Source organism: Labrus bergylta, chromosome 19 (genome assembly GCF_963930695.1).
Source record: "Labrus bergylta chromosome 19, fLabBer1.1, whole genome shotgun sequence".
In the NCBI taxonomy this organism is placed as follows: Eukaryota; Metazoa; Chordata; class Actinopteri; order Labriformes; family Labridae; genus Labrus; species Labrus bergylta.
The window spans coordinates 19,671,229-19,694,196 of record NC_089213.1 but is presented as its reverse complement, the minus strand read 5'-3'; the positions used below and the strand labels follow the sequence as shown (position 1 = coordinate 19,694,196).

The window sequence follows — 22,968 nt, the reverse complement described above, 5'->3', positions numbered from 1 at the left end:
ATCTCTATCTATCTATCTATCTTCACAGCACCATGATGTATTTGCCCTGCGTATGGACTGTGGTTTGATGTTCAATCCATTCATTAGGGTATCACTGTACTACAATGTTTATTTTCAACAGGCAGCACATCAATACTCCACTCAAAACAGAAATCATGTCACATTCAGGGTTGAATGCCTGACTTGGACCGTGTCAACAGAGCATGGTAAGGTCATTTAAAGTATATCAACACTTCTATCTGAAGTGACTTTTACAAACCGTGTGACATATTAGATCACCTTTTTCTCTTTAGGCTAATTATGAAGTGAGGAGATTGATATGTGTCTCGTTTGTGCCGATATTATGAACCACAAGTCTGCTGCCTGTTAGCTTAGCATAGAGACAGTAAATGGAGAAAACCATTAAACGAATAGCTTGCTTTAAATGTTTATTAACCTACTCTACTTAGGGTCTGCATTTTTAGAATGAACAAACAACAAACAACTTGAACTTGGTCCAGCTGGCTTTGGGATCACGCTTTGAATTACAATGGCTTGAATGAGTGAGAGCCTTCACAGACAAGATTTGTTAAAGCGTGAACTTACAAGGTAAAAGTACTTTTTTTTACCACCCACAGAGCCAGGCTAGCTGTCCATCCAGGGTTTAAAATCTATTTATCAACCTCGGCTAAGTGAACTGGCCATTGGCAGCAGGTTCCTTTTTAACAGCTTGTTAATAGTGTCAGTCTGTTAATCAAACTCTTGGCAAGTAAGCACATCAGCCTTTTTACCAAAACGTTATTCTATTCCTTTATTGGAATCTCAATTCATCAGGATATTTATGCCCATTTCGTACAGCCTTATTGCCCATTATGTCCAACTAAAGTTATTTGTAAATAGAAGCCACTTCAGTGGGAAATGGATCTCCATTACATCACACAGACTTTACTTTTCAGACTCAGGCAATGGAAGAGAGCTGTATAATCACACTTTAACATGCCCACTTTTAGACTTAATCATCATTACTTGAATTGAACAGGCACTGTTTTGTGCTAGGGGGGATTATACAATAACATTATAAATAACTTCACTTAATCTTCACTACATTTAAACACTCACCTCATGAGGCAGATTCAAGACGTCTTTAAGGGAGTGTATATATACATGGCTAATAAATAGGGCATGTTATTCTGCTGGCACCATGCTAATGGGTGGAAGGCCAACAGAATGTGTCTCCTTGAACACAGTTGACAGACTAGCTGAGCTGCCTCAGGACTTGTCTGTAGTCTGTTTTCAGTCTGGTGTCTGGCGTCGGGTTTTATGCATCCATTCACACACACACACACACACACACACACACACACACACACACACACACATGCACTTTTCTTTAACACACTGCAGAAAAGCAAATACAATCACTCTACCTACTTTGCATTGATGACACATCATCAAGACAATTTTACCCTCACCACTTTGTTTTCATCAAAATACACAGTCGCACCCCCACATGTACGCACGCACTCTTTCCATATCACCGAGCCGTCCCTTATGATTGCTTTATTCAAAGAGCTCTGTGTGTGTGTTTTTTTTGTTTCACAGAATAATTCTTTAAACCACGCACAGCTTGATTGACGTCTATGGAAATGAGGAGGTTTCATCCTCAAAGGAGACACCATACGGATGGGAGCAGCACACTGACGAGAGGCATCTACAAAAGGCGCTTGTAAATTCCTGACATGCCTAGCATATGTTAATGAGCCATTCTCTCGCTCTGATATAATTACTACAGGGGGATATTGCCTTTGGTGAGAATATCTGTCTCGCATGGCGCGGCTACCTCATGGGGGTGAAAGAAGTAAAGAATGATAAAGTAGCGGGTGCATAAATTCTCATTTACCATGCTCGGAGGTAAAGGGAGTGATGTTGGCAAATTCACTCAGGATGATATATTGGGGGGAAGGCACCTGGGGTTCATTACATACCTCCTTTGTTAAAGCGCTTTCTGCAGGCGTGTAACGTTTGTTAGGGGGTATTTAGGCTGTCTTGTCATTTGGAGCACTTACTTAGGACGTCTTCAGAGGAGCCTATGGCTGCGAAAGCTCACATTGCATCTTGGGGCTACAAGGACAAGGGATATGTTTGCTAAAAACAGAATAAAGGAAACTGGATGAGCGCTTTTATTGTAATGGATATGTTGTAAATGTGTGTGCTTGTTGCTGAAGGTCATATGCAGCCTTGTCTTTCTCTGTTTTTTTCATGTGTTATATTCTACTTGAAGCGTGATAGGATTATGGTTGTTGTTGGTTGGATATAAATCAAACAATCATTCACGTTTAGATATTTGGTCGCAACTCATACTTAAAGTTATGGAATGAAACTTTCTTTAATAGAGCAGGTCTAGGCGGTAGTCTTTGTAATATGAATTCAGCAGCCTCAACATTAATCCAGCAATGACCAAGCACCTGGCAGAAGTTGCGAGGAAAAAAAACATCCTTTTAACAGGCGGAAACCTCAAACAGAACGAGACTCGATGGAGGACAGTCATCTGTCTTGACTGAATTGGGGCCGAAATAATGAGATAGACGGAAAGTTAGAAAAACAGATATATGAACAGAGAGACAGGGAGACACAGCAATACCTCTAATAATTAAAAAACAGACACTGCAGAGTAATTGAAATATTTTTGATACAATTAAAAAATATGACTGATATCAGCAATAAAAACTCTTGAAATAGCAAATGATTATGACAATTGTTAAAGGAGCCTGTGAGGCAATAGAGCACTAGAAGCCCAGAAAATAAAAAAAGTAAGCAACATGCTTCAGAGAAACATGAATGCATGAATCCACACGTTGAGTGTATGAGGCTTTAAACAAGTTTGCACAACTAGTCCCAGTGACAAACACTGTTCAGCATGATTTTTCGCCACTGCGATTCTGCGTCGCAGCATATTCAGTCATTTTCAGAGATCCGTCAGAGCTATGATTGCGGTCTTCACCCTGGAAGAATGATTTGACACCAACTCATTCTGATTTCTCCTCTTCTCTCCTCAGGGCAGCAGCAGAGGTGCTATTAAAATGAGCACCATTGATTGCTGAATTAGGGCCCTTGTGACCGAGGAGGGAGTAAAAAAAAAACAAAAAAAAAAAACAGGCATTCGATAGCAGGTGGTAGGAACGGTGTCATATCCAGGAGTGTGCACCACTCCAATCAGTAGGATCTATTGTCGTGCATCGCTGCCCGTGACAGATTTTGGTATCGAGCCACTGGCAGAGCACCAAGGTATTGTCTGGTTGATGGCTGCACAATCAATCCTGTTGTGTTTAACTTTAACCGCTCACTAGGGGGCAGTATGATTCTCTGCTATAGCTCTAGCGCAGACGAGATCCACTGATACACAGCAGCACGAGAGAAGTGCCAGATGAATCCAAGAGATAAGAGCAGCTAATAAAAACAAGAACAATGAGCTGTTATTGGAATCCAAAGTTTAATTGAAATCTTAGAATCAGATCAGAGCACGTGTGACTGTGAAATCTAGAAAGTGCAACCGCACATGAGAAAAGGTGACTGCCTACTTGCACACAGTGAAGCATATCAATAGGAGAAGAGCTGGCAGAGACACCAGACGTACAAAGACAATAACCGTGCGATCTCATCATCAGCATTCAACAAAAGAGCATCTGTGATCTTGATAAGAAAGTGGGAAAACAACCAAAGAGAAGCCCACATTTGAAGTGCACTAGACTATAAAGAAGATGCCATGATGATGCACCAGGCTAATAACACAGCTATCTTCCTTGGCTTTTAAAACAAATATTATTTATGAATAACAGTTAAAACACAAGCGAGCAAACAGTCTGTCGTTTGAGGTCAAAAGCGATGCCATTACTGAGCCGGCCCTCATTAGAGGACCTTCAGACTAACCCCTCTCTGGCACATCTGATTTAGAAGCCCCAACCACACAACAACAACAACAACACCAACAACAAAAAAACACCATCACCATTACGCCAAAGAACTAAGACAAAAACCCTGCCGGGACTTAAAAAAAAAACAAATGCATCTTTAATCTTGAGTATCTTTGAATGTCTTCGAAAGTTTCCCTCGGGTTCGGTGGTTGACAAGTAGACGGAGGAAGAGAGATGCAAAGTCTTTGTTTGTGACGACTTATCTATTTGTGGTACAAAACTGGAGGGAAAATTAGGCTGAACGAGACGTTGCTCTGCATCGTTTGTTGTTACTTCTAATAGATCACTCAGTAGGGTGTTGTGGTGTTTTATGAGGCATGTTTTTTTGCTGTCACTCACCTATAATAATTCTTTATTTTTTGATGATTATATTCTTTTGTGCCACGTATGTGATCATACATCTTACACTGCAGTTCACTTTTTAATTACACACATCCACTGACTTATGTAACAGTATTTTATACTTTCCTGTATCTATCTTTCTTGAGTCATTATTCAAAAAGAATCTGGCAGATGCACAGTGGTTCACCCTTCAAACTGTTTCCCCCCTTCACTCTATCATCAATATGATTGACAGCACACAATCCCAACACCCAGTTTGAGGTCATGTGATGGTCAGTGGAGCATGCCCAGCATAGCAGAGCGGCAGGCGGGTGGGACACCAGGTAGCAGCATCTGGTCTCCGGGTTTTTCTAGAACACACACTGCCGGTGGCGCTGCAGGCTCGGCTGGTCGAACATCTGTCCGCGATGTGCTGACCGGCTGGATGAGCAGACCCATAAAGAACCCGCCCACCCAACCAGCCAACCGCCCAACCTGCCAGCCAAACGAATGTCCTGCACAAGTGAGTGTCCTTCAGGAATTTGTGGGTTAATATCTCTGTTGGCCAATCTGATAACTTGCATTGTCTCTCCAAAGCAGACAAGCAGACAATAACCTCTTTAGATATCATGACAACATCAGACAACTCACAAAGTAGCTGTCAGTAGCTGACAAGCTGAAACAAGAATATCTCGTGCATTTTTCAACCTCATACTTTTCTTTGTTGTTACACTTAGATGATATATAAATATATATATATACTGACAAAGACATATTTCAGACAAAGCTGAGTATATGAAAGGAAATGTAGCCCTCTAGCTAATACACTTTCTATGTCAATACACACGCCCTCTGTTAAGAACAATGCATTTTCTTAGCACAACAAAAGTCAAAAGCAGCTTTAAATGTATGTGCAGTTTTTCTGTGCATATAAAAACTAGCAGCTGCTCCAGCAGTGATGTAAGGTGGTAAATAAGCAAAGCACTTCTGTCTGCTTTTATCAGGAAGCAAACAAGGGACATTTGCTTATGAATAATTTTACACTGTTCATCATTTGCCCGTAACACCAAGCACATGCAGCTCAACGAGGGGAATGTCATACATTTAGAAGATATTTAGTAATAAAACAGAGTGTTTGGACTGATAAAATGTAGAATTGATTTGGGTTTTCACTTAGGTGCTTCTCTGTTTACATGTGAATAGTTATTTGTTTTATTGATTCTATTGTGGAGGCAGCTCAATGTGTGCAGCACTATCTGGGACAAATTTCCACAAAACACAAGGGGATGAAAAAGCTTATTTAATCGCATCACATCGCATTCTATCCTTTCGTTTCATATCCCATCGTATCATACTGGAAAACAGTTGTGATGTCTGCAAAGTCAAAAGGGTTACACCTGAGGAGGACATGAATGTATAATCAAAATGAAATGACAATTAATCCAGGGGTCGTGGGGACACAAAATAAAATAATTGTGACCTTGCAGCGATTTTAGAGAAAAGGTCAGGTGATCACTTGAAGTGAGATTTTGTGCAAAAACGTTCATGTTTTTTTAAATTAGCTGTTGAGACATTTTATTGGTCAGACCAACAATACCAAAGTGAAAAAGCTGCCCTCTGCTTACGTCTCGTACTTTAAACACCACAATCTTCTTTAATGGTTCTAACTCTCAGTCCAGCTTTAAGACTGACAGACTTAAGATTCCTGGGGTTACAGCAGAGCAGGCAGCAGACAAAGTTTAGTGTTTTCTGTGCTCAGAATGACAAAGACCTGCTGTGAATTAGGAGGCAGCCATAGTAACCTTGCCGCGATAATTGAAGAAACTTTGCAGCCACTGTCATGTCAATCACGCATTCATGTGCTGTCTCCCCATGAAGAGGGGTAAACACACTTTTGAGATAATTAGGAGAGAGTTTCAATTTGACAAAAGATAACCATTTGCATGCAGCTTTAATGAGAACAAAACATTCAAGTTGAAATTTGTTGATTGTGAGAGCCCCTGAGAGATGCAATTACGTTTAACATTGTTGCAAGCTGTTGCATTCTCCGATTTTTTTAATGCAAAAGTAAGTTTACCCTCTTTATGTTGCTATATTATTTAGGCTGAGTAACACCAGTAGAGGTGTGAACAACAACACGATAACAACACAACACTTCGCACAGCTCAGACCAACAGAAAAGAGCAGCAGGATGCCCGCTTGCCCTCTTCCAAATCCAGCCTCGCCGACAACAGATGGCCGTCTCTCCCACAATGCCGCACGGTCGCAGATGCCAACAGAAGAGGTGACAAACACTCTGCAGGTGTCTGTCCCTCTGCGTCCCTCTATGGTGTGTGCGCTTGCTCGGTGTGTGTTTGTGTGCGTGCAACAAGGGGACAAAGAGCATCTTTCTTGCAGGGAGAGGAGAGTGTAATTGATAGCAGAGGACAACCTGCAGGAAGGAAGTGTCATGCTATGCTAAATGGATGGCTTGGCACAGACGGGCACGAACTGTTGGAACAGATGCAGAAGAAGTGGAAATTACTCATTATGGAATCTTAGATGGGAATGTATAAAGTCTTCTAACAAATTAAAAGTGGTGCATTAATTTAAAAAGCATTTGAAAATCAATATGTTGGCGTTGATAATCCGACTTGTCTGTAATATTCTGCAGCAGTAAGAAAACCTGAAATGTATCACTACATATTTTCAACGCTGCAATGTAGGAGTGCTTTTGGCTTCATTCTGCAATCTGTTCCCTCTCCCAGTGTGCCGGCCAGGCCAGGTGTGCTGGTTGGCAGAGGCTTGCAGAGCCAGGTGAGCGAGCTGCTGGCCAGGTGCCCTCCAGAGGCCCACTACACTGACCAGATACCAGATGGCTGCGGGGCAGCAGCAGGCAGGCATTGCACACCAGCACACACAAGAACACACAGAGTTACTCATGCAAGTTGACTTTAGCGCACATGCTCAAACTCTCTGCTGTGTGTCATAAAAAGGACATCGAAGCCATCCAGTGAGTTTGGAATTCAAATGCTTATTATGTTTTTACTGTACCTGTTTCCCAGCAGCTGAGGTGGAGCTCATGCACGACACCGTCTCCACCTCTGAGCTCATATGAAGGCCACTCATCAAGTCGAAATCTGAACACAATCAGTATGCATTTTGAACAGTTGAAGGCCTTTTGGTGCTTCAATACACACTTTGATGTGAAGTAAAAACAAATGTGCATTTGAGGTTTGTAGAGACATTCGCAACAAAGAAATTAAGCTTTTGTTTAAAACATGATTGAGGTTTTTCTTCAATTTTTTTTTTGCTGTAGAATAATCATTCAATGCCAAGTGAGGTTTTAAACGCTACATTTTTTTTCTTCCAAAGTTATGGTTTTACATTCAAAGATTCTCTTTTTTTCTACCAGCAGATCATCATAACTTTTGAAACAGCTTTTCTGTGTTCACACAGCCGCTCACGCCTGCTATAGAGTGCCTCAGATCTCGATTTTGTTAATCTCTAAACCCTGAATCTAAGCCCAAACCTGATACGACCGATCGACTCTTTGGGTTCCGTTTGATTCAGGATGGAATTCCCTCTGGCTGGGATTAGGTCAGATATACTTTTATTCATCATCTTACACCTTAAATGGAGCACTGAATTTCCTTTTTTTTGTATGAGTTGTAAATGAGTAAAAGTAGTTTTGGTAAAGAAGGTTATATAGCAGCTTCTGTTCAGACGAGGTAAAGCAGTAGCCACACCAGGTCAAACAGGGTTATTTTAAAGCAGAGAGTTAAAACTTTAATATATTCCTTTTACTCTTCTGCTCTCGCTGGCGTTTTATCTGACAAGAGCAGTCAGCTTTTGAAGCTAATACACGGCTACACCTCAACAGGTTAATGCAGCCTTAAGAACCTGCTCAGACTCAGAACAAATTAAATCCAGGCTCTGCTCACATGCATTTATGCAGCAATGTCTACCACCTGAAATACCTTATGGCCTGTGGTAATACATACATGCAGTGTATAATATAACCCAGCCTCCACACAGAAACAATGACAGCCGTTTCTACTGCATTAACTGACGCTTCATAAATCACACTCCGGGGCCTGGCCGGGAGAAGACGGATCGGCCATCTGTAAATATTTATTCAGCATCTCTATAATTAAACAGAGCCAATGCATCATGTCAGGCATACATGTCTGATGATGCCGTCTCACACACAGCGCTGAATAATACAGTGCGGAACAGCTTGGTCAAACATTTGTTGTAGATCAAAGAGAGAGAGAGAGACAGTGAGACAGATACAAACGGAGGAGGGAAGAGATGAAGTGTATGAGGATAGATGAGTCCAAAATTGCCAGAATATTAAAGGATGGACTTTTAAATGCAAGATGTCATTGGACAAAGACTGATAGCAGAGCAGAAATCAACAGATGAAATGATAAACACAAGATGTTGCATGAAGAACGGGAGAGGCGAATGTGCAGCGAGGACAGATGGGTGCAAGATGTCAGAGAGAAAGAAAGTCTGATGGAGGAAACAGTTCTATGATGTCTGTCAGCAGCTTCCTGGTAAAATGTAGTCCAGCACTGATGAAAGAAAAATAATTGGTACCATGGATTCACTTACGACCCAAAAGAATGCAAAAAATTTAAATTCTATGTGATCTCATATGATGAATTCAGGACAGCAGTATCATGCGTAGGAGTGTGTGAGAGACAGGAGGGGGAAAGTTCCCAAAGTTTGACTTGGCGGGAATACGATTAGTCTGATGAAAAAGAACTTGAAGTGCAGGCTAACAAAGTTTAGCAATTAGCATGCTGGCTGAGCGGTTCAAAGAGGAGCTGAGAAGAGAAACCGTGCAGTATAGGCAGACAAATAAGTATCGTATTCAGACGACTGTGTCTTGGGTTTGTAATAAGAGAGAGGTGTCCTATAGCTACTTTTTAAATAAGAAAAATATAACTTATTTAACCCTTTGTGATATCATTAAGTCTGACCAATCCCTCCTTCTAAGCTCAGCAGGTCTGCAAAGCAAACACTTTAAAGTTCATATCTTCTATTAAACATTTAAAAAAAACAAACGTCCACAAAACAAAACATTTACTGGTTTGACCTGTTGTTGCTTTCCAGGCAAAGAACTCTACCCAAAAAGTCATAAATCCAATGCTAGGTTCAGTGGCGATTCTAAAGTCTGTTGGGGCCATGGGCAGAAAAAATTCCCAGGGGGCCCCTCTATCCAGATTGTATCAGAATTATATCAAAAAGAAGAAGAAGAAGAAGATATACTTTATTAATCCCACGAGGGGAAATTCAACTTGACACAAACACACACATGCACAAACAGGATCCTGTGTGATCAAAACAGAGTGATGTCAGAGTGAGGGGGCTGCACACAGCGAGCGCTCCTGATCTGGTGGTGGTGGGGAGGTTCAGTACTTTGCTCAAGGGTACCTCAGCAGTGCTCAGGAAGTGATCTGGCACCTCTCCAGCTACCAGACCAATTTCCAAATTTTGGTTCTCACCAGGACTTGAACCGACGGCCCTCTGGTTCCCAATTTAAGCTTTTTATTTTTTTCATATAGAAATACTTGTGCTTGCTTAGTCCATTTAGTGACGTGAATTTAAACTCTATAGGCCTACCACGCTCTCTGTTTTCCACTGTTATACTCATTTATGATTGTTTATTGTTTATTGGATGCTTAATTAAGTTAATGCTACATGCACGAGTCCTCTATGAATGTCTGTGTGCAGTTTGTTTATTAGTATGTCGTTTGTGTCTGCATTAAAATCCTTATGGGAGCTGCCATTTCCGATCGGAGACATTTCACGCAGGTCTAGAGAACAACGTTACAGCCTCCCCTGCTCTCCTGACAGCCAGCCCCAGACACTCTTCATCCATCTTCCTCCCCTCTCACACCAATCAAATCAGTGTGCCATGGGAGAGCGGAGAAGTCCCATGTATATTTCAACAAAAATATATTTCAGCGAATCTGCATTGCAAAACTGTAAATGTGACATTTAGAATGAAAAATTGATTTCCCAAACAAACTGTTCACCAATAAATAGCTTTTAATCAAGATGATGGCTTGGTGTGCCTGTGGTGCTTCTATCATATTTTAACATTTTTATTCATACACAGAACTGGAGAAAAAAAAATCATTTTATATTATCCACAGGGACAACCTCATGGAGCTCCGCTATAAATATTCCATCAGCTCTTGTCACACAACTTTTGGGAACTCATTGAAATAATTTGTTCCTTCCGACAATCAGGACAAAAATAACAAGTAAAACAGCACACTGGAGAAACAAAAGAACTCAGAATTGTAATGCATTTCTCTTTAAAGCAGCAGGACGCTAATAAGGCAATCTAAATAGGAGTAGGGCACTCCTTTATTCAATGTGTTCTAGCTAGTTTAATTATGCTACGAACAAAAATGTACCTCTACAATGTCTTTTTCTAGATAAAAAAACCCAAAACAAAGGTTCTGTGTTTGAAACAAGATTCGGAGAGATGGTGTGTCTTGTGTTCTGGTTGTTAGATTTCCAAACTTTCCAAATTTGCACAAGAGGTGTTCTAATGTATTTTGTGTTTCACATCAGAAACCACAGCATTAATAACACTTTAAAGGATAAAATAAGACAAGACAAGACATAAGAAGATAAGATAAATTGCGATACAATGGATAAGACAATCCTTTCTTATCTGCATTTATCATGTTTCAATCAACCCTCTTACATCCAGACCAAAATGGATGAATGATTTCTCTTCTGCATATTCTGTTTTAACTACTCATTAGTCAAAAAGAATGAAATATCCGGATTAAAGGCAGAGCCAGTGTAGCAGCATCAACCAAAAGCTGTAGCATGAAGTGCGATCCAAGATCCAACTCCCCTCATGTCCCTTTGCTTCCAGAAAGTTCCAGCAACCCCCGACACACACACAAAAACTGACACCCACAAATACTCACACACACACCCTCAGAGAGATGGATGGCATGTATTCCAATGTCTCTTCTTGGCCAGAAGCATCCAGGTGCACAACAGCTGTGGAAACCAGGGGGAGGGTGCAGGTTATGGGGAGGGGGGGGGGAGAGAAAGACATAGGACCAGGGATGGATGGAAGTGGGGCCAGCGGGTGTAAAGGATGCTCAGGAATAAGCTATAAATTTCCACAGGAGCGCTTCGGATGCTTAGGGCGACTCCCTGTCTGTGCTGACAGCAGTGCTTCTCTGTGGTGTTTCTGTGGTGGGAGACTAGTTTCATCAGGCTGACTTAGTCGTCGTAACTTTTTTTTTCTTGTGGCATAAGCGCTACTCTGTGCTCCTTCTTGTTTCTTGATAAACAAGAGTTTACTCATCTGAGTGTGTGAGGAGAGAGCAGTCATGAATAGGAAAGAAATGGTCACACGTCAATTGTCCTTGGCCAAGCAAGACAGTGAACACAAAAGTGCTCCGATGGCTGCATCAGCGGTGTGTGAACGTACATAAATGGATGAGTTAATTCTGTCAGAAACGAACATAGTAGCCTCTGCCATCGGTGTGTGAATGTGTTGTGGATGGGTGAATGGGACATCTTGTGTAAAGAGCTCTTTGAGCAGTCACAACTAGAAATGGGCTGTGCAAGCTCAAATCTATTTACCATTAACAATACAAATAGAGTCCATTCTCATTTACAAGCATGCTGAGGTGCATTCAACATCATGACAGATAACATCACAGGCACTCATTTGTGTAATGCTCTTAATGTTTATGTAGCCAACAGTCAGTCACTTAAAGAACGGCCTGTAAGTGCACGATTTGGCCCAAAGATTGCAGATGATGTGTAATAGATAACCTGACATGCCTCCAGAGTGAGTCATTGGCTCAGAAACACTCTTCCATTCTCTGTGTATCACATTAATGGACAGGGTAATTTATTGCTGCTTGGAACGCAGACGGACAGATAAAATATGCTGAATTATATCCAGACTGAAAAGAAAGACGCCTTCAGAGTCACAGAACAGCAACTTGCATCTTTTTTTTTTTTTTACCATGACTTTTAAAGATTATTTTCTGAGGCAAATTCATTTGACTCTCATTATGTAGGCTTCAATTAATTCCTATGATTTCTCAATATTTGCCTATTAAGTCTCATTCAATTACTTAATTAAGCTCTGTCATTAACACGTAAGATGAAAGAAACAAGCATTGTTCATGGTAGTTTATCCCTTGTGGAGCGTAACTTTAAAAAAAAAAAAAAAAATTGTAAATGGAATATATGAAGTTTGTATCATTGGACTGAACGTTGACAGGTAATTTTTGCACAATTTACTGACATTGAATGAAACTTGTATCTCATTAACTGAAAGCCCAACAAATCCAACGGTGACAGTTATTGTAAATCTCGGCGCTAATCACTTTAAGTCGTGTGTGTTTAACTTGCAAGAACAAACATCACAGTCAAGGTTATGCTCTGATGTATGGCCCAATTTATCACTGATCAAACTAATCTGGAAGATAAAATAGGATTTCCTTACCATCCATATGTTGCAGGGTTTATACGAGGTGGCATGTGGTGTCTATAGGCGGAATCTGCGTGGTGTTTGAATGGTATGGGAAGGATCCACGGAGCAGGACACAGTGGGGTTCAGGATGACTGATGAACTGTGATGTCCCACTGAGTGTCACGGTAAACTGTATTTGGATGCGATTTGCCTCGATGGGAACAGATTGGCTTGTGGGAGAAAATAAAGAAGGATACTATATGTAACATCATATCATCACACTCAGAGTTATGTGCACTTTCCTCACTGATACACACGAAGCACAGGAATGCATTTCCATTGAAACACCCTACCCAGCATCGTGTTCATGAGTGTGTACTGTAACTCAGTGTGTCATCCATCACACGGTAAAGCCGCAGTAGGCAGCATACAGTGTGTTTGGCCTCGACTCCTCATTCAGCCCTCATTAGCCATCAATCACATCCTCTCTACCGGTTGCCTGCACGGGGTAGAGACCTCCTGACTTCATGTCCTAGCAAGATGTTCAGTCTGGCACTTAAAACACCCACACACACCCATCAGGTATCAGCTCATGGACATGTACAAGATTGGAAATATATCCTTGCCCGCCCCATGAAGCCAATGTCAAATAAGGAGGTTTAGAGAAATGCTTGCGTACTGAGAGGTTGAGAGAATGCAGTGCCAGGCTGGTAGTTTTTAAACACATGGTCTGACAGATTTTTAAATCTAAAGAGTTGTTTAAAGGCAAATCAGACTGCTGGAACAAAAAGCACCTTTTTTATACAGGTGCACATAGGTTACAGCTTTGCTATTTGTTAAACAATGAATATTGTCACAGCTACATGCCGGTATCTCTGTTTTTAGCATAACACCTGCAATGATACTTTTTCTTGTTTAAGAAAATACACTCCAGTGTTTAAAAGAAAATAATTTACTGGTCTAGACCTGCTCCTTTTGTAGAGTGTCTTTATATAACAATTGTCCTGAATGGTGCTATACAAATTAAGATGGATTGATTGGTTGATTGACTTATTGACTGATTGATTGATTGACTGGTTGAGCCGTGCGGCTGTGGCTCAGTGGTAGAGTTGGTCGTCTCTCAACGGTTGGGTGTTCTATCCCCAGCTCCTGCAGCCACATGTCTTGGGAAAGATACCTAACCCCAAGTTGCTCCCGCTGCTTCTTCAGTGGCGTGTGAATGTGTATGTGTGGATTAGTTAATACAGACAGACACTTTCCATAGTAGCCTCTGTCATCAGTGTGTGAACCTGTGGTGTAAAAAGTGCTTTGACTAGTCAGAAGATATCAAAGTGCTGTAAATGCTCAAATCCATTTACCATTTACCTTTGATTGATTGATTGATTGATTGATTGATTGATTGATTGATTGATTGATTGACTGGTGTAAAATGGTAAAATTGACAGCAGTCTCCTTTAGAGCATTGAACATTTTTAAGCATGGTATCAAGATGGTTGCTGTACTGCCAATCTTTTCATTTCCGTCAGTATTGCTAGATACAACCCCAAAGGGCCTAGAACAAGTTCTACCCTTGTAGCAGGGACCTTTATGGTGTTGAAACAAATTCTCAGGGGCTTTATTAGACTCGCTGAGAATCTCCAAAGTTACAGTCCCTTGGGAAAGTCTTTACCCTGGAAACGCAGCTGATAGAGTCTGTAGTCCTCACTTTCAACACTGCAAAAATGCAGCATTTTCTGTTTTGCATGGATTTCACGTCTTTATTCAGTGGATTGCTATCTTACTTACTTTTTGCATTAGTTTGTATAAGATGTATTGTATTGCATTCTACAGAAAATAGTGCTCTATAGAAATAATTCAACAAAACCATTTTTGTTTTAAATCAAAGAATGCTATAGAAGTTATCTTTAGAAACAAGTTTAACTTCAACACATATGTCATCACGGTTTTCATGCTTTTTTCACCACGTCGAAGTAGCTTCTGTCCATCCATGTGAAACAATTGTGGCTGTTTTCAAAAACTGCATGCTGGATTACAGGCTGCTGCCATAGCTGAGGGTGAGTTCTGATGAGGTGGGAGGAAGGGGATGTAAAGAAAGAAGAGTTTTCTCTTCCAGCCGAACCCTCTTGGGGGGGGGGGGGGGGGTTTCACCATCCCCGGGGAACCGTAGGGAAGCATTGTGTATTTTTCTCACCTGCTGGGCAGTGTATGCAGGCCATTACTTGACTTTGATAGCTATGTGCTTTTGTCCTTGGCCTGTATATGCCACAGCTGACTCCACTGAGGAGTTGCTAAGATGGGATGTTCCTTACACTGCAGTCTACTTAGCGTTTGTTGTGTAATTGCAAGTTTGTGTGATTTGTATTAACTGGTATCTACCACCAATGCAGCTCTGATGCACTGGGTCACAATTCTCTAAATACATGTGTTTTGTGAAATGCTTTTACTGACTCATAAATCATTTTGAACTTTGATGTTTACAGGGGCAAATTTGATCAAATGTCACTGATATAAAGAAATCATTTCAGCCTCATCCTTTACCCTCATTCTCTCTGCCTCCGTCTCCCTTTGCTTACACCAATCCTATATCGCTTCCTCCGGCTCTCCTCATCCATCTCTAGCTCCCATGTCTCTTTGGCTATTTTCCTTTTCCTCTTTACAGTTCCTAGTGTGTCTAAGGGATAGAGAGAGAGAGTGTGTGCATGTGTGAGAGAGAGAGAGGCCTGACTCATGGGCCCTGTTCCTTAATAATGTCATTCGGTGTGAACGCTATTAGCAGATTAACCTTGGCCCAGGGCAGCCTAGCCATGTGCAGGAACTAGATAACCTTGTGTTCAGTAATTTAATATCAACACTTCCCCTCTTTTCTTACCATGCTTTTACAAAACACAAATACCCTGCTTGTCCCCTCTGGTCCTGTTTCTTGAAGAGAGAGAGCGAGAGAAAGAGAGAGAGAGAGAGAGATAGAGAGAGAGAGGATTATAAGATAGTGACTTCTTGAATATTCCTTTCCTCCGTTGAGAAGTGTATCGAATCTTCCCTTGTCCATGGATGTGAGAAAATACATAAACAGGCTTATAGGGAAAATTCCATCAGATTTTAGCTCAGTGAAACATCAAAGGAGCCGCCCATCTTTTTACAAAGCTCAAGATGGGTTAATATCACCCTCCCATCCTTTCTTTTTAGTCTTTCTCCTTGCAGGCTATCTAACATTTACCAAGCATCAGGCCGATGTGAGGAGCCCCGTAGGAAATTTCCTGTCACACAGTTTGATTCTGCGAGAGTGGGTGAGAGGAAGAGAAGGAGAGTGAGAGAGATGTACCACTTAGAGGAGCAAATCCCACGCTCTATCCCCCACAAGCCGAATCAGAATCCAGCTTTAGCCGCGGTTTTGCACCTCGTCCTGCTGCTGCTCCTCTTCTTCCCCCGTCGCTTGTGAGCAAAGCAGGAGCTAGAGGGTCCAGACGGCGTGGCCCTATCACTCACCGGCACTCTCTCACACCGGCATTACCACGCCTTTATCTCATCTCCCACAGCCCCGCACGGCCGGCCGCCTCTCGGTCCTCCAGGCTACTTTACTAATAACCTCTTCCTTATCAGCTGCTGTGCACCTCTGCCTGTGATCAAAGAGCCAATTAAAGGAGCGGGGAAAGGTGAAGCATTCAAATAATGGAGACAGCTGTTTTTCTCTGTTTGAGAAAAATCCATTTTGTATTGTTATCGGCTCCTGGCAGCACCCCCCACTACCCCAACCAGCGCTTAATTCAAGCCGCTGTCTGCTTCTGCCTGGCTTGATAAGAGTGAGGGTGAGAAAAGACGGGGAAAGAGAGAGAGAGGGAGATGAGAAGGAGAAGAAAAGAGACTGGTCACAATGAACTTTGTGTAGAAGAATGTGGCAGGACTATCACTGCAGTCCAACTCATCCCTGAGCTTTATCGTCTTCAAAGTGGTTAACACAGAGATAAAGATGGGGGGGATGGGGGGGGTCATAAAAAGGCAGAGCTGAGAGGCTGGCCTCTGTATCTACGGTTTTGAAAAAGGGGGCAGCGGATTCCAGCTCTTTGAGGTCCAACATATTCTTGCGCAGCTAAACCTGAGGTTAGTTAGGAGGTTAATTGTACTGGTGACGCAGCAGAACATAAATGGCTCCATCAAAAGGTTTCATTATTACAACTCTGTTGTACGGTATATGTTGCCCAATTTGTTTTTCACAGCTCCAATAGACTTTTAACTATCCTTATGGAAAACTAAAGCCCTATTCACACATGCACAAAACTCACCCCCATAGACATGAAATGCACCCACTGCGATCAACATGCATCTAATGAATCTGCTTCATTCAGGGTTTTTTTGTCCGCCAGTATGTTCTTCTCCTGATTCCTCTCCGTAGCATTGATTTAAATACAATAATTTGCTTCATACACCCCTTCTGCGTCATTCTTGTACTGCCACCTGAGACCAACACCCCCCCAACCACCAACCACCCAAACCGTATGACAGGGACGGTCACCTGCTGTGAGGGACATGTGTGAACGAGCAAGTCAGGAAGATTGAATAGTTCCCCAAAGGTCTGACGGCTAAGCTGAGAACTATTTGAAAGGTTTGTAATATTCCTCATTACATATCAAATGAAATGAACTAAAACATAGAGAGCTCATTTAGTGTTGGATATGTTTGTGATTGTCAATCTCGCAGCTGTATTGAAAGAACACGAGTTGAAGTCTCTGAGGCAGGTATTAACATATTTATTACACCGTTAAGAGAACAACAATACCAGAATTATACTGCAAAGTTTCACAGACTGACAGACCATAGTTTACAGCCCAAAAAAGTATTTAAAAAAAACAAAGGAAAAAACAAAGAAAAAAAATGAACAAGAAACCACAGTTCTGACATAGTAGACTGGAAAGCTCTCTAGAGGACACTGACCCTAGGCGATGGAGAGACCGCCCAGTGTCAGCCTACCACTAACCTGTGGTTTTCATGTCTCAATAAAGTATTGCACAACAACTTCAAATCATTTGAGCTCTTTTTTTTCACAATAAATTTTCTCAAGAGAACACAAAAACTGAAGCCCTCCCACCCCTGAATTTCAACTCACTCCCCAGAGGTTAATGCTACGGCCTTTGATAAGAAGGACATTTTAATAACATTTCCTGCTATTGTAAAAAAAACAAAAAAACAGGCATGCCTTGATTCATAGCATCATCTTTTAGATTCTACAAGCTTTGCCTCACCCCATTTTTGAATTTACCCCGGCTGACAAGTAGACAAGCACTTCTGCATGTCTTTACAACAGAGAAGAGAAAAGGAAACTAAGGGCAGAGGGGACACAGGAGAGAGAAAAGAGCAAGAAGGAAACAACATTTCTTATCTGTGACCTTAGCGTGTGTCATCGAAGTAGGAATCGACAACACTTTTCTTTAAAATCAGCACAATTTTTAAAAATCTGTTCAAACATTTCAAACTCTTGATGTACTCTAGGAACGCTACAGGCATAACGGAAAATAACAAACGTTTTTTTTTTCTCATTTATTTTTAATTTATGTTTCATTTATTTATGAGGTCTGCATTGTTACCAAGTAGTGATATGGTTTTGCAGCTGTATGAGCTTCGACTTTGGGTTTTTTATTTTCCTGTTCTCTTGTGCCCATTTGGTTTAGACTAGACCAGTATCAGCGTCACGACTGATGCTCTTATCGTGTTGTAAGAGGTAGAGTGAGACTTGTTTGCCACCGAGGAATTTGTAGCAAAACACACATAGAGGAGGGAAGAAAGAAAAAAGTATAGCTTCTCAAAGAACTGTTCATCATTTCACACAGTGGCCATTTTCCTATGATGTCATGCTCAGGGTGACAAGCTGAAAAGCTTCTCTTAATGTTGTACTGCAGTGTAATCATTTTCCTAGTCAACTAGTGAATCTAAAAACATTTTGAATTCATTCTTGATCATTCAGCAACTTGAGTGACAATACTGAGTAAGAATCTGATGGACATTGAACCACATTACTAGTTAAGACAACCATTTTAATAACTCATCAGTTACCGTTTTAGTATTTTAGCATTCAACCTTTGCCCAGTTAATATTATCATTTGCTAGAGCTATCGGATAATATTATCATTTGCTAGAGCTATCGGATACAGTAAGACACGCCTTCCTAGCTTATAGTGAGTTGTTAGTTAATTAACTGTAGCTAGGACTGCTAACATTAACTGTTATTTTATTAGCAATTGGCACCTAGCATAAAGCAATTTAGATTACTAAGATCATAAGAATTTAAGATATTTTCTGTTTCATCTCTTAACACTTCCAAACAGTAATCTTTGCCAGCAAGTGGCTAAGCTAATGTTAGCTGTTGTCTAAGGGCCTTCAACTGCAATTTGCACCGTCAACACTGCTGTGCTTGTCAGTGTCTCTTCTCCCTCATCGACTAATCACAGTCAAGAAGGGGCTGGAGGATCAGCTTTGTCAACAACAATGGCCTAAAAGGTATAAAGCTGCCGCTTAACTAGGACAGTATTCCTTTACAGTGGTTTCATATTTTCTGTGAAATTTCCTTAAATATGCGCAAATATGGCGCATACAGAGCAATTGAAAGCAGACCTTTTGGTCACTATTGATTGAAGCAGATGTGCCATGAGACAACCTTTGTAACCTAGCAACAGTAAGTGCCGCTGAGAAGCGCTCTGAAATTCAGGTTATGAGCACTGCCTGCCAAAAAATAACCGATAATGGACTAATGCCCAAATAGTATTAATAAAATGTGTTGTTTTTACTTGAGTTCTGGCCCAATGTCTCTCAAGATTTTTACTCTCCAGGTCACTTTAGAAGCAGTTACATAACACTATATGTCAGATTCCCTATTTTCACAACACTTAAAACCTTAAAATCAGGATAAAGACATTATAACAGCATTCCACTACTACTCTAAGTGGGAGGCAACAGGAAAATGGCCTCAGTGTGAATAAGATGTATTGAGCGATATTAAATGTAATAGTTTTAAAAAAGCCTTTTTTAAATCCAGGTTTTGCCCTGATAATGATGAATACACATGTTGTTGTATGCTTTCAAATACACTAGTGTTAAAACAGCTTGGCTGTTTCTTCACAGCTTCTGAGGAGTCGCTAGTCGGGTGTCAGACACCTTTTTGGATTGTTTAACCCTTTAGAGTCAAAGAGCAGTTGTGTTTTTTTTTCTCAATGAGAAGGGAGAGATGAGGAAGTACAGAGGGAGCAAACAGCCCAGAACCTTAACAGGCCTCCACTTGATCCTTGAGGTCAGAATTTGTAACGCGCTTCTGTGTAGCACCAAGGTGTTTGGGGTGAAGAGCCTTTGTGTGCGTCAGGGTAAGTGCTCTCTTTCTGCAAATGAGAGGTTTGTTTGATTTTCACTGAAGGTTCACAACAAAGCTGTGACTGATTATGTTTCTGAAAGAAAATATGACATACACTGATTTAATACATATGAAGAACTGCGAATGGCAATGGTGTGAAAGCCCAGTCTGATATTTACTCCTTTAAGAACGACTAACTTAACTACTTAAAGCTGAATTGGGCATTTAATCTGACCTTTGTGAAATGAGAAAATTTTCACTTAAAAATATTTCAAAATTCTCTTCAAAAAGGATACAGAAGTCATCAGTGTTAATTAGTCACAATATTATTGCTCCAGTTAAAATGTAACACTTCAGTGAAATGGTCGTTATGTTTTTATCACACCTTCTTATTTCACAATAAGATGAGTGCCATTCGGTTCTGGTAAGAATCAAAAACACATTTAAAATGACTTCTATGACATTGAAGTTGGTTTTGTTCCAGTTATTTCAAACAAACAAACAAACAAACAAACATAACTAGATAAATAACCAGAATTGAATGTGAACAAACCTCTTTTGAAATGGTTTTTAAATCAGGGTTTTGGTCCTTGGTGTCAGTCTTTGGCTGTTTTTGTTGTTTTTTTTTTTTTTAATATCTCGTGTTAATACTGTGTGTAACCTGGTGCTTTGCAGTGTTAAAGCTGTCAATTGGAGTCTACACATCTGCATTTGGAAAGTTAGTTTGTTAGAATATTTTTGTATTTTTTACCTTTTTTTTGGTTGTTGTTTTTTTTTGTATTTTTCTTAAAAAATAACAAATATGTAACAAACGTTCAGTAATGTGCATGCACTGTCTGTAACTATTTAAAAAAATGTTATGGCTGCTTTCGTTAGCATGTAAAGAAGACAAAATAACTGGTGGGTTTGGTGGTTTTACATTTTTCCAACTTCCTCCATCCAAAATAATGCTTAAAGAGATGCTATCACTACATATAAAATGGTTGATGAATTGTGGCTCCATACTGACGGCACAAGTATGCTGAAAAAAAGCATGCTGAAATAACCTCTGTGACAGTGCAAATACATTTATGTATGTCCCTTGTACAAAACATTTAGGGTTAGCATTCCACGCAACATGCTAGTTCTCAGAAAACATCTGGGTCGGACTCAATTAGCAGCTCTGAGATATAGCTCGTGTCTTTTCTTGAGGACGAAGGGAAGTCGAACTTAAAGAACTACAAGGGATCTACTACTAACACACAGAATAGAAAAGCAGCTTGGAAAAACGGAAAAACCTGTTTTTTTTTTTTGCACCAGCTAAAGAGAGACAGATAGAGAGAGACAGAGAGTTATGATGGACTTGGAGTTGTGATGGGTTAAAGTATGATGCATTGTCACAATTGTCCAACACATATACAATAAATAACCATTGGTGACACCACAGGACAGGAGTCTTAAACACCATGACATCTACAGAAAAAAGAATAAGAACATGAAGAAGAATGAAAATGTTCCATTTCAGGCTCAGAACTGCTGTTGCGTTGACTTGACAGTCTTACCAATTGGATGATGACTTCACGTCATGTTGGAGAGCTTCTGCAGACCCATCAAGTATTCACGTGCGAATTGTAGTCAGTACATTCTCTACATGTGCAGTGGGTAAAGTTTTTGTATCACGTCCAAGAATTCTTCCTTTAACATCCTTCAGGGAGACAGATTTGTATTTCCCAGCCCACTGACCTGGATATTATTACAAGTGAGAGGGAAATAACATTGGTTGAACAGCTGGCTCTGTTTGCAATCTGCTGCACATCTGCCCGTTTGATGGCGGTCTGTGGGCCAGATATTCAGTCCATCCCTGTCCACTCTCCAGGCAGCAAACTCATTTATCCATCCATCCATTGGTGTGTCTTTCAACAAATCTTTCTTTCCTTAAGAGTATTGATGTCGCTCTTCTAGCTAGATTTTTTTCCCTTGGTATGCTGTTTGCTAAATTGAGGTTGACTAGTCTCATGTCTCAGGTACAGGAAGGAGATAAGCATCAATTCAGGGATGGAAAATATAAAGACTTGAAAAAGGGGAGGTCAGATACTTGTCTGGAGTTCATGTCCACCTCTGCTCCGTCTCTTAATATTTACAGTGAAAATAAGATAAGCTACGATGACAACAACATTAACAACAACAGGCACATCAACAAACAGACGACAAGAATAGCAAGTGTAGCGATAACAGGATGTCAATATTTAAATTCATTCATCCAAAACAAAGAATATCTTTGTGTTTCTTTAAAGTCATGGCAAGTCAATATGACCTGATTATGGACCTCCTCCTCCTCCATCTACGACTACGTTGCAAAAGAGACACAAGCATGGCCGCCTCTTCCCGTTAGACATGTTAGCTTAGCATCTCTGCAAGGCAATGTAGACAGTCATGCTGTTTGTGGGGTTGGGGGCAGGTTGTTAACCCTCAGGGGCATTATCCTCCTTCCGCTGTGTGAGTCTCTTAGCGCGTCGAGCCATCCAGGGCGGAGGAGGATGGGGTGCTGGGGGTGGAGGAGCGAGGGGTAGCAGCAGGCGGGGTAGCAGCCGGACTCCCGGTCCCGCTGCTCGGAGTGCAGGCAGAAGAGCTGATGGGGGCAGGGGTTTCTGACCCAGGGACCCCTCCCTGCTGCTGGCTGGCCTGCTGCTGCTGCTGGGCCTGGAGGGTCTGACCGCAAACATGGTGGTGCTTCTCCCAGTCCTTGTGCTGGCAGAATGAGCCACAGTAACGCGCCGTGTTGCAGCCGCTGCAGGTCTCACTGGCTTTGCGGCCGCAGTTCCAGCAACTCTGACGGACAGATAGAGATGAATGTTAGCTACGACAAAATCAAACGCACGACACATGTTACGATTTCAAAACTGTTGCTTGGACTTTCTAAAACGGAATTT

The 22,968-nt window shown here is 41.2% G+C and overlaps 2 protein-coding genes across 3 annotated transcripts in view; one reads left to right on the top strand and one right to left on the bottom strand.

Moving 5' to 3' along the window:
- The window catches only part of lrrc69 (leucine rich repeat containing 69), a 7,136-nt gene extending 4,983 nt beyond the window's left edge, over positions 1-2,153 (top strand). Inside the window, exon 9 of the mRNA XM_029281251.2 lies at positions 1,582-2,153. The gene's annotated coding sequence lies outside the window, so the exon portion shown is untranslated. The remainder of the gene's footprint in view (positions 1-1,581) is intronic.
- A 15,302-nt stretch (positions 2,154-17,455) lies between these two features.
- The window catches only part of runx1t1 (RUNX1 partner transcriptional co-repressor 1), a 57,598-nt gene continuing 52,085 nt past the window's right edge, over positions 17,456-22,968 (bottom strand). For both annotated transcript variants that reach the window (XM_020654227.2, XM_020654225.2), the window contains exon 11: positions 17,456-22,867. In XM_020654227.2, coding sequence (XP_020509883.1) covers positions 22,544-22,867 — 324 coding nt within the window. In that variant the 3' untranslated portion in view covers positions 17,456-22,543. The remainder of the gene's footprint in view (positions 22,868-22,968) is intronic.